At 38.8% G+C, this 15966-nt stretch overlaps 1 protein-coding gene across 7 annotated transcripts in view; it reads right to left on the bottom strand.

Annotated features, from left to right (window-relative positions):
• The window catches only part of RBFOX1 (RNA binding fox-1 homolog 1), a 727152-nt gene that overhangs the window by 350647 nt on the left and 360539 nt on the right, over window positions 1-15966 (bottom strand). For all 7 annotated transcript variants that reach the window (XM_088466739.1, XM_088466740.1, XM_088466743.1 and 4 more), the window contains exon 2: window positions 1806-2045. In XM_088466739.1, coding sequence (XP_088322865.1) covers window positions 1806-2045 — 240 coding nt within the window. The remainder of the gene's footprint in view (window positions 1-1805; window positions 2046-15966) is intronic.

The raw sequence follows: 15966 nt of genomic DNA, 5'->3' as shown, positions 1-15966 counted from the left end.
ATAATCATGCTATAATGATTACATGTAGACAGAACCTTGAAGTGTTTGTTTCCCTTTACTAGAACAGCATTACTTTTGCTTTAAACAGAATGTTAGATAAAATGTGATGTGTTGAATGCTAATGTATGAGACCTAATTTTGTGCCTGATTTTGGAGTATTTAGAGATTGTTCTATTAATATATATATATATATATATATATATATATATATATATATACCTTTTTATTTTTAGCTAGTGAATAAAAAAACACTCAATTGTTTGTTATTTGCTGTATTGTAGTACAGGTAAAGTATACAGGAACCCATTCCACAATGTGCAGCAATTGGGATGATATTCTAATTGCCGCAATCTAGCAATAAATTATAGTAGTGGCAGCTGAGCAATATTCACCTGCTTTGGCGATACAATCACGTGGTGGCAAGACTTAGCTTACCCCTTCTGCAGGCCAGTCTTTGGGAACATGTTCCTTGGTAAATAGGCTTTCTTGGTAAATAGGCTTCTGATGATTTGCTATCACTTGCAATATCTAATCAATCTTATAGCAATACTATCTTCAACGTCATCCCTTTGATGTGTAGAGTAAAATTGTATTGCCTGTGAAAACTCCCTTTGATAAATAGACTTCCAAATAGTTTTATTTTGTCTCTAAGATTACAAAGATTTCATTTGTTTCCCATTTACATGTTCTCTGTCATTTTTTGTTACATTCACTCTAACAATGTGATGTCACATATGCTGCCAGTAATGTTTGATGTCAACCCTTCTACTTAGTCATATCACCCAAACTATTATTTTTCACAACACATATAAATAAGGCTGCTATCTGTTATATGTTTTTATAATCATGGTGCCATCCCATGTATATAAATGTTGGCTCCTCTGTCTCCCAACTCAGATCAGTTATTTACTCCCAAGCTATTTTATTGTAATATTATCACCAATTGTCAGTACGTGTCCACACACTGCTTAGCATGATCTGCACTTATATGAAAGTGCTGACATTGAGGTGCTGAGAGGGAAGTGTGCTATGTGCTGCCTCTTCTACTGTCCACGGTCATCAGGTTACTCTGGTATTCTGTATCCTTGAGATGGAGGTACTGTAAAGCACAGACGTGACCTCCGACCAGACCAAAGTGTGCTACAGTGCATGAATGGTTTCTCTGCGCATCTTATCTCCTCCCTCCATAGCAGAGTATGTACCTCTGAGTGTCTTAATAATGTTGACTGTGTACTACAGCAGAAACTCTGCCAGATTCATTATACCACCAACTGCATTAACCTGTGTTACCCTGCACCTGTTTTCTACCAGTTAATAAACCAGTCCATTTAAGTCAACCATGTCAACTAACCTTCATCACACACCGCTGACACCTACTGTATGAGCATATAGGTTCTGCCAATAGGGGGAATATAGGGGTGTTGCTCAGCCTCCCTGATGCACCCAGACCCTTGCTGGGCCAACCACACAGGCCTAGGTAATCTTTACCAGCCCTCTTGCTACCCCTGATAAGCATGACTTGATTTTGCATTAAGTGGATGTTACACCAGAGGCAATTACTGACAACAATAAAGGGTCTCTAGGGTAGCAGAGATACTAGTAGAGCTAGTAGCACTTTCAAAAAATCTAGATAAAGCTCTGCAACTAGAGTCGTTTTCAAATATGCAGAACATAAGAGCACAGATAAATAACACTTAGATTTATAATATTGCATTGATAATATTTTTTACTTTTGATTCTTTAGAATCTTCCTAAATATATTTACTTTTGCCAGTAACAGAGAAAATCTGTAGGTGTTAACTTACTGTTGCTGTGCCAGAGACAGTTTGTGCATTTGTATCCGTGGCACTCTGTTCAGAGTGTGTCTGCGACGGAGGGTACATACTTAACGTGTGCTCTGGTACTGTGGACTGGCCTGTGTAATCTGGAGCTGGGTGAGGATGTGGAGTTGTATATTCTGCCGGAATACCATTTTGGGGTGGGGCAAACTGAGCAGAGGCATATGGTTGGGCCATTGTGTCGGGTGCTGTAGCTTCCTGATTACCCTGAAAAACAGAAAACACAGGCAATAAGTATATGCTATTCATTTATTTTCATGTATGCAATGTATACGCACACACACTAAAGGGTTGCTATAATATCACTTACATCAGGAACACATAAATTGCACATATGTAGCTGGCTGACTTTAAATCTGCATTTCATCTTGTGACACTGTGCTAATAGGACTTGTAAAATACACACACAGTCTGGCAAACAACACACACATTAAATCATTAAAATCAGATTTCTATTAATAGCCACAAATACCAATTTTATTAACATTGATTGCAGTTTCTGGGGTATATGGGTCCACTGGAAGTTTATGTTTCACCACAATTTAAGATTCCCAGATTACATTCAGACCTTGTGAGTGCACATAGGGCCTGATTCAGAGCCGTATGCTCTGACAGAGCGCTCGCTCTGAATCAGGGCGGGCCTTCTGTTTTTTTAGAGCGGCCTCCAGGCCACTTGCATAGCTGTGGGTGATCACCCACAGCTATAGCAAGCGGCCAGGAAGATGGTCGCGATCGTCAAGACTATCGCGATCATCGGGCTTGCGACGAGACCCTTGTGGTAGGGTCTCGTTGCCGCAAGCCCTAGAGTGCTTTCGGCTCGAACAGAGCCTAAAGCACTCCCACTGACATCACTTGTGATGTCAGTGGGGCCGGCCCCAGACGGTAGGCGTTCCCTTGGGAACGCCTCCGTCTAGGCAGTCACGCCCCCAGCCTGCCCACCAAAGGGGGTGTGCTGTCACTCAACATCGACAGCACGCCCCCTTTGGTACGAGTCCTGGAGCGACGGCTTGCCCGTCACTATTTGGGTCTCGAGCATGCGCACGACGGAGCCGGCTCCATCGTGCGCATGCACACCATCGACCCGCTTGCGAGTGAATAGCGCTCGCGAGCGGGTCTGAATCAGGCCCATAGTATGTATGTAAGTGCACATAGTACATTTGTAAGTGCACATAGTACGATTGTAATTGCACATAGTATGTTTGCAATTGCACATAGTACATTTGTAAGTGCACATAGTACGTTTGTAAGTGCACATAGTACGTTTGTAAGTGCACATAGTATGTTTGTAATTGCACATAGTACGTTTGTAAGTGCGCATAGTACATTTGTAAGTGCGCATAGTACGTTTGTAATTTCACATAGTACATTTGTAATTGCACATAGTACGTTTCTAAGTGCACATAGTATGTTTGTAAGTGCACATAGTATGTTTGTAAGTGCACATAGTACGTTTGAAAGTGCACATAGTATGTTTGTAAGTGTACATAGTACTTTGTTCATGTGCCAGGTGGCAGTCCTAAAATCACATCAGTACATCACAGTCTTTATTACTGCAATAGCATGTGGCCTTTATGACTGCAGTAGAGAATTATGTTTTAAACTCATAGATTATTCCTTTGGTAAACAAGTTGTTTTGTCTGCGAGTGAATAACCTGAAGCATGACATTTAAATGATGATATAAATATTTGAAAGACAACAGGATTGTATCTCATTGAACATGTGCCCTGCCAGTATTTAATATTTTACTGCCTAGAGTTGTACCTAATGCAATCAAAATGACGAGATTCAGTAGCAGCTGATAAGCGAATACAGTCACTTCCCTGTATAAAGCATATTTTGCTCTCAATATTTGTACATTTTTACTTAGTTTACAAGCTGCAAATTAATGTGTCAGTATGTCATTGTACACTTGTATGTACTTGCTGAACCTGATGCATCTAAAGGGCAGTGCATTTTTGTGGAAGCCATTTTGTTGTTTCTTTGTAGAACTAGAAAGATGTAATTAGGAAATGGCAAAAACGATGATTCATTATCACTTAAAAAAAAACCTGTTACCGGAGCTGGGCGTTACTTATGCGGGCCATACATCTACTGGCCAATTCCTCATTTTGCAGATCTCATTGGTGGATGTCAATGATCATCGATCTGTTAGCAAAATACAGAATGTTAAAAATTCCCACCTCACTGATTCCAATAATTTTTGGCTCAAAATTAGCAAATCAGGAATTTTCAATATGTTGGATTTCACCGATGCCTTTACCCAGGCATCGGCAGAATGGGGAATTGCCCCATTGGTCGCCTGATGTATGGGCCCCATAGTTGTCTTGGCGATATTGGCCGGCAGTGGTAAGGTTTGCACTTGGGCCAGTGTCATGGTATATATATACATATATGACCCAGTTAGCTAATTCACACTCGTGCAGTGGGCCTGAGGAGCATTCAGTTCCACTTATTAAAATACATAATTAAGATAGTTAAAAACAGATTTATAACATTGAAAAAATAAACAAATGAAAAAATAATTCAAAAACTGGTGTTAGCAAAAAAATATTGGATAGTTGCATTCCTTTACTTCTATTATCACCATAGAGACCCCCTGATGTATAGGACAGAGCTGACTAAGTTGCCTGAGAATGTCATATTAATAATTTATATATGTACTGAAATGTATGTATTACAAAAAGGTGCTTCCTTCCAAAGACAAAGACACAAACCATTAAACATTGAAGCAATATATGTATTAATGATCCATGATATCCAGGGAAATTTATAGATCTTCATTTTTTAATACCTATACATTTTCTAGGACCTATCTATAGCTGTCTTTTAATATCATTAAACTTTATAGTACTAATCCTTTACCAGTGATGTGTGGTGAGGTAAGGCAGGTGAGGCAGAGCCTTTCCTATCCTATTTAGGTATACTCCAAAGTTTTATTATAAAATTACTAAGAAAAATGTCAAGAAAATATTAGAAATATCTTTTTTGTATTACTCTAATAATTTTTATAGTCAAAACTCTGGAGTAAAAAGTGTATGGCAGGTGAGGCACTGCCTCCCCTGTCTACCTTTGTTGCTCATCCCTGATCAAAATTTCCAGCACTATACAGTATACTGCTGCACCTTTGTATAATGCCCACATGAACCCTCAGGTTCATATATAAATATATGTGTTTAAATCTGGCTCTGATACTAGCCAGTGCCTTCCCAGCCAATTACCTCACCTCACGTCAATGTCCTTTACTGTACATTAGGTGTAATTCCCAGTATCTACTATGGTAGGTTTTTAGTGCATTTCACATGATATTGACAGAAGTTGTCCAGCAGATAGTGGTCCTACAATAAAAGTGAAAATAATCCAAAATACAAAATAAGCAAATTTCTAAGTGACAGTGGACAATGGTGAACAGTATACATTTATTTTGACAAAACATAAAATACCTCCATAACTTAACTGTAGATGACTTTATAAAAATCAATTATTAGTAACATTTACAAATACTTACAGTAATTATACATTTCTGAAAATGATCTAAAGATAAACTGCTATTGTGGAGATGTCTTGTTTTGCCTATGACTGCCAAACTTTCTCGCTTTAAACATGCTGAAGAAAACGCCAGTCAGTCTAAAGCAGTGAATAACAGAGGATAATAGCTTGCTCTTATGTGCACAGTACTTGTAAACACAAAGCCAAATATGTTATCATTTAAGCTTGTAACAGTTTATACCAGTGGTTCCCAATCTGTGCGCCGTGGCACCCTGGGGTGCCTCGGGACACTTGCAGGGGTGCCTCAGGTTGGTGGTTCAACGCCAAATCAAATTCTTTATGGTCAATGCAATGTAAATATGTGGACAAACAGAGAAGTGCAAACCCGTACACCACTATAAAACTGAACCTATGGATGACAGGATGCAAAATGTACTTCAATTTACTACTTTACTACATTTTTGGGGGAATTTCTCAATAACAAACTTTTGGCTTAGGGGTGCTGTGAAAACAATGCTAATACTCTAGGGCACCGTGATTCAAAAAAGTTTGGGAACCACTGGTTTATACAGTATTTATTATCACCTCTGCCATGATCTGAATAGTAACTACTGATTTTAATAGCTAATGGTAGGGAGAAGATTGGAAGGAGGATGGATCATTCTTTGGCACCCATTATGGAACTGATCCCCTCTTTTCAAACGTACAGTATTCCTTCCTATCACTTTCAAAATCAGTACAGTAAATGGCAATTAAAGCAAATGGTGTGGGCAACTAATTTATGTCTGCCGTATTGTGCCTAATAAGTAAATCAGAGATTTTATCGTATCCCCGTGACACTTTTAGTGTATTTCTAATTGTCCATGATGGAAGTTATCCTTACTTTGACTCATGCATTTTCATTGCTGAATCTGTCCTAATATTTTCATCACTGACAACACTCCATCTTGTTCCAGTTATTAACATTTTACATGGGTTTAATTGCATTTGGTTAATGTTTTAGACTGATATGGTTTTTTCACATACACTAACAAGCCAGCCAAATCTATAAATAGAGATTAATACTCTTAACACATAGGAATTACAGCACAAATTCCTCCTACTATATGCTTTTGAAAAAAGGCCAAGTTAAATGACAAAATACAATTTCAGAAGAGCTTAGTCAGCTAGTCACAGGGATTGTCATGATGCAAGATTGGATTTAACACTTTGCTCTCCCTGTTCAAGTTCTAATTTTATTTTACAGCCAAAATATGTATTTTCCCTCTCTTTATAGAAATAATCGTTTCCCTTTATGACATGTGCTTATTCTGTACTGCTAAAAAGGATAAATTATAGATCTGCAATTAAAGGAGTTAATGTACTTTACAAAGTATCATTTTTAATCAATGTCATTTGATTACTGAATACTGTAAGCACTGTACAATTATATTACCCAGCTAATCATTTTGCATACACTGCAGCTATTTAAGTAAAGAAATACCTGTTAGAGATATTGTGTGTCTAGGCAAAGCAAAGAAAGTAATGAAAAAGTAGTGAATAACACATCTCCGAGCTAATCCTTTGCCTCACTAAAAATGTAATTGCAAGATGACATAGTGAACACCTCCAAATATACTCTAACTTCACCACTTGTGGCTCATTTTAATATCTGGTCTGCCAAATATAGGGGGAGAATGATCAAATCTTGGAGAGCAATAAAGTGGAAAGAGACTATGGGGTCTATGTACAAAGCCTAGTGAGAGATAAAGTGAAGAGAGATAAAGTACCAACCAATCAGCTCCTAACTGGCACTTTACAGGCTGCGTTTAAAAAATAACAGTTAGGAACTGATTGGTTAGTATCAAACCTTGGAAAGAGATCAAGTGGAAAGAGATTATAAAGCACTAACCATTCAGCTTTTAACCAGTAGCATGTCTATTATAGGTGTAGGTTTGGGGGCCCACACTGCACACCCTGTACCCATTTCTTCAACACTTACCTCTTCAGAGTCCCACGTCAGCAGCCCTGCACAAATCACTGGGAAAATGTAGCAGCCAGTATCCTGCATTTTGTGCATGTGCAGTAGTAAAATCTCCTGGAAAATGGCCACCATACCCCTCAAAGTACCAACAGATCAGCTTCTGTCACTTTTCAGACACAGATTATCAATGGCAGTCACGAGCTGATTGGTTGGTACTTTATCTCTCTCCATTTTATCTCCTTCTAAGCATTGATACATTTCCCCCTTGATTTCGCCATTCCCATGCTGAATCTGGTGCATATTGAAGGGGAACTTCCTATTGAAAGGTCATAGTTTATTCTACCCATACATGCACATCATCAATGTTTCAGCAAAGCAAATTAAACTATTGGGTAAATATATCAAACCTTCTAAAGAGTAGAGAAATGGACAAGCAAGAAGTTACCTATAGCAACCAATCAATTTCTAGCTAGCATTTATTAAGTACACTCTATAAAATGATAGGTAGAAGCAGATTGGCTGGTTTGCGTAATGTCTTTACTGTCCACTTCTCCACTCTTAAGAAGGCTTTATACATATTCCCCTATATTTGGCCATAGATGTTTTAGAACAAATTTAATATACAAGTAGACCAATTTTTAAATACGACAAACATGCTGCAATCATGTGTTTTCTTTAAAATAGCTAGGCATTTACAAATGAATCATATTGAGTACTAGTGATTGCTTCAATCATTATAATATTGTAACATTTTAGTTGCATGATTAGATTAAAGGGGCCTATCCATTAGCAGATGCTTTTCTGAGTGATGAAAGACAATAGATATCCCTGGAAAATTCCGGTGGCTGTGCTGAAAGATATCTGTCATGTACATGACAGATTTTGGCAAACGATGAACGATGAACGATATCGCATGACATCATTCAGGGAGTGGATTTTTTTCTCTGCAGCACTCTGTAGCTGCTGCTAATATCTTTCATCATTCGTCGTTTACCGCATATAAACTGCCAGATATTTCTAACATCTGGCAGCGATATGCTATAACTGACCAACATGTTGGAGAGATGAAAGATTCAATTTATCGGCCACAAGAGTGCGCATCTGTCATCGTTCAGGGCCTATCCATAGCAGATAAATTGAACGATTGAATGATATATCGTTCTATCGTTCAATTTATCTGCTAATAGATAGGTCCCTTTAGAGATGTACTGGTTCGGTTTTATCAGTTTTACTCGGTTATGTTCGGATCTCAAAAACTGCATTATATTGGCTCTCCGACTCTCACATGTTTTGGATAGCCACTAAAATAAATCCGAACTAATCCAAACTTGCGCTAATTTGACAAGTTTACCACTACAGAATAGAGGGTCTATTTATCAAGCAGTGAAAAGTATGTAGAAGTGGACCAGTGGAGAAGTTGCAACCAATCAGCTCCTACCTATTATTTTACAGACTGTACTTGATAAATGCTACTTCAAAGCTGATTGGTTGCTATGGACAACTTCTCCACTGGTTCACTTCACACTTTTCACTGCTTGATAAATAGACCCCTAAAACTGCCCATCATTTCAGATTGGATTATCAATTGATTACATTTCAATATTTTGTCAAATACTTGTGTTGTGATGCAAATTTTCTTAAAAACAATTGAATCTTAAATTTTAACACCATATATGGCAATCTTAACACCAGCTGTGGCTGGATCTTTTGTAGTAAATGGGAAAGGAAAAGTATCAGAAAGGCCAGGCTACAATCTTTGCAAACAGATTTGATTTCACTCCCCAGAAATCTTCAGCTTCCAAATAGATTATTACAACGTGAAATTGGTTCTACCTGGTAAGGGATGGGAAAAGATTACACATTCCCTGTGATCCCCACAGTTCATTCAGTAGAGCAAATGTACTTGATACATGCTGATTTTTCTACAGCAGAAAATTATCTTATTATCAACTGGGGATATGATTTGTGAACTAATTTATGTTTTTAAACTGTTTTGCTATCACTTCGTACAATAGCATGTGGATCAACTTTGGGCAAAGCTAAATACATTTTTTATTTAATTTCTTTTTTATTAGAAGAGCTACTCGTAGCGTATTTGTTGCAGTGTGTTGGTTTATGTGCTTAAGCTGATAATTAAATTAAATATTTGTGTTTTGGTGTTAAACTGTATTAACAGAAGCTATTTTAATGCTTTCATTTCATTGGACTAAATTGACAGTTTTAAGATATTAAAGTATGACTCCAATGTTGTACAAATATCATATGTATGTTAACATGAATTCAAATATATAGCAAGTTGCTGTACTGTATCTGCAGTGGTAGCTGCCATAATAAAGTAATACAATTTGCCTTAGTATCTCTATTAATAACATTTTCCAGGTGCACAGGTTTGCTGACATTTTCAGTGCTCATTAAGGTAAAGGATATTCAACGCTGTGCGAGTTACAAGGAAAAAAAATGAAATTCTACTATCCTGTAGTGTTAGGAAAATGGCAATCAAACATATGTCCTTTATGCTTTCCAAATTAAAAAAATCTGTGTACACGTTGACTTTGACCTTATTCATTTTCTAGAAAGTTGTTAAACCCAGCGTAGGAGAAGATATAATAAGAATTATACATAATGAATTAGATGCATTGTGCCAAAAATAACTAGCATATGAAATGACCATGTAAAATATCCACAAAGCCCAAGAAATAGATTTTCCTGATATGATTGTGGTCTACTAAATGTGACTCTATGGAAACCATATTTTGTGCATGTATACAAATATTTTGTGCATGTATACATTTAAAGAAAAGTAGGGATGTTGAGATCTAGAGGTGCAGAGGTGATTATGCTCCATTTACTGTACATCATGAAAATATTGACATTTAAGAAGTAGATTCAGGGGACCCCTCCTCTGTCCCCGGTGGCCAGCAGCCGACTGACGAGGCTAGCCAGCCACCGGAGCCTTAGTAGACTCCGGGCACTAGAGTGTGCCTGGAGTCTACGGCGCATGCGCAGAACGCTGGAAAAATGGCGCTGCAGCCATTTTCTGGTGTTCTGAGCAGTGCAGACACCTGATGTGGGACCACGGACAGGTAAGTCTAAATAATATGGGTGCAGTGTGTGCGATGCGGGGCCCCCAGGGGGCCGGTGTGCCCCGCACACACTGCACCCATTATAGATACGCCACTGAGCAAATGTGAAAGAGTACTTGTTGTTTTTTAAGATAAAATAGTCCCATGGCAATAGACTACGGCAAGACCACTTCTGTATATTATAATATATGAAACAATTTCAAAACATATATTTTTTTTATTTAATCATGGTTAGAGAGTAAAGCGTAATATACTATGCTGGCATTCAAAGCACTATAAGAAGAGCCACTGAGACATTGTGCGGGCCCTTGCACTGGGGGTCATGTCCACTGGAGGGAGCGCTGCTACACCCTATCATAAACTTTGGCCCTGATTCAGAGCCGGACGCTCTGACAGAGCGCTTGCTCTGAATCAGGGCCGTCCTTCTCTTTTTTTAGAGCGGCCTCCTGGCCACTCGCATAGCTGTGTGTGACCACCCACAGCTATAACGAGTGGCCAAAAAGATGGTCGCGATGGTCAAGACCATCATGACCATCGGGCTTGCGACGAGACCCTTGTGGTAGGGTCTCGTTGCCGCAAGCCCTGGAGTGCTTTCGGCTCTATTAGAGCCGAAGGCACTCCCACTGATATCACTTGTGATGTCAGTGGGGCCGGCCCCAGATGGTAGGCGTTCGAAAGGAACGCCTCCGTCTGGGCAGCCACGCCCTCGGCACGCCCACCAAAGGGGGTGTGCTGTCACTCACCATCGACAGCACGCCCCCTTTGGTACGAGACCCATAGCGACGGTTTGCCCGTCGCTATCCGGGTCTTGCACATGCGCACGACGGAGCCAGGTCCGTCGTGCGCGTGCGCACGACGGCCAACATCGACCTGCTTGCGAGCGCTCAGCGCTCGCAAGCGGGTCTGAATTAGACCCTATGTTCCTATGGAGCATGCCATTGAGCCTACTCTTCTCGGTCTCTAGAGAAGACCAACTACTTTGGCCTCCCACCCTCCTTTCAACACTTCTGACCATAAGAAGGTACTGCAGTTGTAGTATCTGTTTTCAAAGAGGATTTCAGCACCCAACTAAGAACCTGATTCAGAGATGTTCGCTAATGCTGCCTTTAAATGGTGGTTATTTATTAAATTACTTATTATCTGTTACTCAAGTGAGTTTAAGTTATTGTTTTTTGCGGTTTAAATGAAAATATATCACTTTTTAATTTAAACTAATGGATCAAGCCAGCACTAGTTGCATAATGTGCTACATTCTGACATTACAAGTACTGAACACTGAGACTGATGTAGAGTTCAAAGTTCACCCATTTTCATAGTGTATGGTAACTTGTAGAAACTCCCTCAGTGCATGCTCAGAAAATGGGTGCATGCATATTCACTTTGGGCATATCGATCCTTACGACCATAAAGGCGGAATTGGCATGAGAAGAGGCTTTAGGCATTATTCAGTAAGGGCATGGTTACGCAAAATGAGCCATGCCGACATGCAGTAATATTAATTAACGCATCTGTTAGAAGGAGGAGTATAATATTTGCCTGCTATAGGGTGGTACAAGTACTGTATGTACCGATAATGATGACTTGTAAAATCGATGCATATGCCTTTGCAGGGCTGCATGCATCTTGTGCAAATATTATGTTTGGAAATATACTTTTTTATTTCAAAAATGTTTCTTTTGAGTAACTTTCTCTAATTTTGCTAGTGACTGCATCAGCCGCAAGAGTATGTGCCAATATTGCACAAATGGTTTCATGTTCTCAGCAACCCCAACATAACTCCTTCCAGTAGCACAGAATGCCCTAATATTGGCCTCCAGACTTCATTTACAATTTCCATTACCTTTGCTGCATTAGTTACTTGATTAAAAAATAAAAATTTTATATGTGAATTAACACAGCTCAAAAAACTACAATAGTAAGTGGAAAGTTCAGGAGCACAGTATTTTCTATCTGGTTTAAAGGGATCATGTAGTCCCCATGGTATAATGTGCCAGGTCACACCATTTGTTCCAATTGTGCCTGTTCCATGTGTACATATCACAATTTATATGAAATATACTGATTCTCTGTCCTGCTAAATGGGTAGCAAGTTCCACGTATTTAGATCCAAGATGGTTTGTAAATGTGTTTGTTGTGAGGTGCAATATTTATCCTCATGTAAGAGATGGTAATTCTGCCTGGAAGCACCTCACACTTACATGTAATTATTTGCAGCTCTGAAACAACTCTGAAAGATGTTTTATATTAACAACGTGCATGTGGCACAGTAAGTTTACCTACAATCTTAACAATAAAAAGATCTTCCAGCACTTCCCCCTATTCATTTGCCTCTTACACTGCTGCTCTCAGTAGTAAAGTCAGCTGTTTCAGCTCATTGATTCTATTCTGCAGTGAGTTCTAGCTGCCCAGTTCTGCTGTCTTGTCAGTATCCTCTACAGGGGAATAGCCAGTATGAAACTGCAAGCCTGATCAAACTGAATTTTCCAACAGCAAAGGAACGTATGGGGAGCTCAACAGATGAAAAATATACAGTAAGGGTTTGTTTTATTTTAATAACACCCTCAGAGGTCTATGTACTAAGTCTTAGAGAGAGATAAAGTGGATGGAGAAAAAGTACCAACCGATCAGCCCCTACAGTAACTGTCATTTCATAAACACCGCCTGTAAAGGGACAGGAGCTGATTGGATAGTACTTTATCTCTGTCCACTCTATATCTCTCTCCAAGGCTTAGTACATAGACCTCTTGATGAGGTATTGTTCTTTCAAAGATATCGCCATCTTTGCAAGATGAGCTCATTGAACAATCGTTTGGGATTTTTTTCTAAGCTTTTCAAATTCCAAAATATTTTCCAAGCTGAAATATCAAATGTGAAAAACTGTAACAAATAATACAATGTGTATATAAATAAGAAAAGCTGTAACGAATAGAAATAGCTGTTACGTCTATCCTTCAAATTTAGAAAATCTGAAACATGCAGCAATTAACTAGAAATCATATATGACTTAATAAATCACATTAACATCCATCTTCTCAAAAGACAGATAATGAATTTAGTTTACCACATATATTGATTATTGCTTAAATAACCTCATGAGCTGCATTGAGGTTAGACACTATTACACCATAAAGCTATTCACCCTCTGTTACCCCATGGAGCAGCTGTGCTATATTACACCACTATGTAGGGACAGCTTTACCTTTCCATCTGTTACAAGCCCAATTTGAGAATGATATCATTTAGTCACATGACCTGGACTCCCTCTGAAAGCAAGGTCAGTCATCAGCCACAGCAGTAAAATCAATGTGCTGAAAATCAATATTGGGAAGTCTGTCAGATACTGCAGTAGAACCTACACTGCCAATGGTGTACTTCCACCTCCTGTGCCATATACATATTTGGCTATAAGCTTTAACCAGTGATTTTGAACATTGCAATAAGGTTTATGGTATTCTGTTTCTCTTTTGTAGATTGTGTTGATAGTAAAAAATATAAAAAAAACATTTATACTTTTTTAGATAAATCTAACAGATTGACTCGTGTTTGAGTTCCATATAGTCTAAAACGTTTGTAAACCAGTTTGTTTGGCTTCTGCTGAATTTTCTGCAAAACAATTTCATTGGAGGATTTTTTTGTGTTTAAAATTAAAATGTGCTTTCCAATTGCACAGAGGAAGTCTTGTTATGTATGATCAAACATTTTGTTTGAGCAGTAAAAGGATGCAGATGTATGTGCGGCTATATAAATGTACTAGTATTATACTGTAATAGCATAGAATATGTTGGCACTTCATTAATGTCATGTCACTTGTTTTTTAGATGCCTGTTAATGATATATATCTTAACATTAAGTGTGAGTATTCCTCCCCCTCCCACCAGTTATTTACAGTGAACTTACATTTAGGAGTGTAATTCTTGCAGGAGGGTTCATTGACTTTGTGCAGATTAACTCCCAATATTATATTGTTCTGGAAATGATTACTATTAGTTGCTCTTTTGTTAGTTAAATAACATTTAATGTTCCCTCTCTGTTTTTACATTTTTTTTTCTGTAATACATCAATAAAGTTTTGCAACATAACAATGCTGTGGGGCAGCTGTATTAAGAGGAGATAACCTAATTTTGTTGCGTGTCAAAAAAACAACGCCTTGTTCCACTGTGGCCCTGGATGCTCTGTCTTTAGTTAATATGCATGCAAGGCTTTATAGGCTTTCACATGTGCAGTCCAGACAAAATAAAAATATTTGCATCTGTTATTTAGGGGTCTATTTTATCATCACTTAATTTCTACAAAAGAAGGTGAAAATTAAAATTTTCACCTGCAATTGTAGAAATGTAGTATTTGGGCCATTCATCAAGAAGGTAAAGCAAGAGATATCACAGATATCTTCTGCTTACCTTCCTTTCGCAGAATGGCCCGTTGTCCCCATACACTAGTATGGGGATAGAATTCATCAAGCTCCGAAAATACAATATTTTTGGAGCTTGAGTACGGGTGCATTCGCCATCTTCAGATAGTGTTTGCTCCTGTTCCGGGCTTGCAGCCCACTCTTTCCCTATATGAAGAAGTCCTGGGTTGGGGCTCTTGTGCACATGTGTGACTTGCAGGTTACGTATGCACACTACTGTCACGTCTCCGAAAGGAGCAGTGAAGCTGCTCGTGGGGGCAGCTGATATTCAGATCAGCTATCTCCGCGCCGGAGCAATGATGAATTGCTTTGGCGTCCACAACAAGTTAGAATGTTAATTATTGGTGTCCATTCGGACCCCGATAATTAATGTCATGAATAGACCCCTTAGTCCCAAACATGCTGAACCTGGCCATATCCATAGAACTGTTGTTTTGCTGCATTTCAGCACCAAGACGTCCTGCATAGCTGCAATAAGTGGTGATGCAGGATATCTCTTATAGCTGAAATAATACATTTCCATCAAAATCTTGAGGCCTGATGGCGATTTGCACGAATACTGCTAGTTTGTCAAAGATTAATGACTTAATTGGCGTGGTCACATGTGATGGAGCTGCAGCCAGAAGTGGTTCTGCCGACAAGGCTGCATTACATGCTACTGCGCAGCCCTACTGTGTGTCCCGGATTTTGAAGAGGAGATCCGTTTGCATGGCATTCTGGAGTGCAAGTACTGAGAATCAAGGTGTGAGCAGGGAAACTTAGTCCCTCCCCCCCACTGAGCACTATTTGGCTGAGCTCTGCAGGTGCAGAGATCAGCTGTAGCAGGGGGTACTGAGAAATTCAAACCCTATAGCTATACAGTGAGATACAGGGAGCAGGTATTACTCAGAAAGGTATTCTCTTTCTTTCTTCTCATCAACTGTGCTCTTAAGTGGAAAAATACAAATTGTTTCGCTAGAAACAAAAATTGAGTTGTGTGATTTTTTTTTTGTTTTCACTAAAGCAGCATCTGACTCAGCTTTTTGTTGAAAAAAGCTATTAAATTTAAATTGTTATGTCAATATATACTGCTCACTGTGGGAAATATATTTACGTAGAAATCAATAGACTACATTAAATGTCCATTTCACTGATTTGGGCAGTGTCACTTTATCCATCCTATACGTAACTATAAACAATAACAAAAT

Source organism: Taudactylus pleione, unplaced genomic scaffold (genome assembly GCF_031769625.1).
Source record: "Taudactylus pleione unplaced genomic scaffold, aTauple2 ptg000066l, whole genome shotgun sequence".
Taxonomy (NCBI): Eukaryota; Metazoa; Chordata; class Amphibia; order Anura; family Myobatrachidae; genus Taudactylus; species Taudactylus pleione.
Note: the sequence above shows the minus strand (reverse complement) of the source record. Positions and strands in the feature narration are given on the sequence as shown.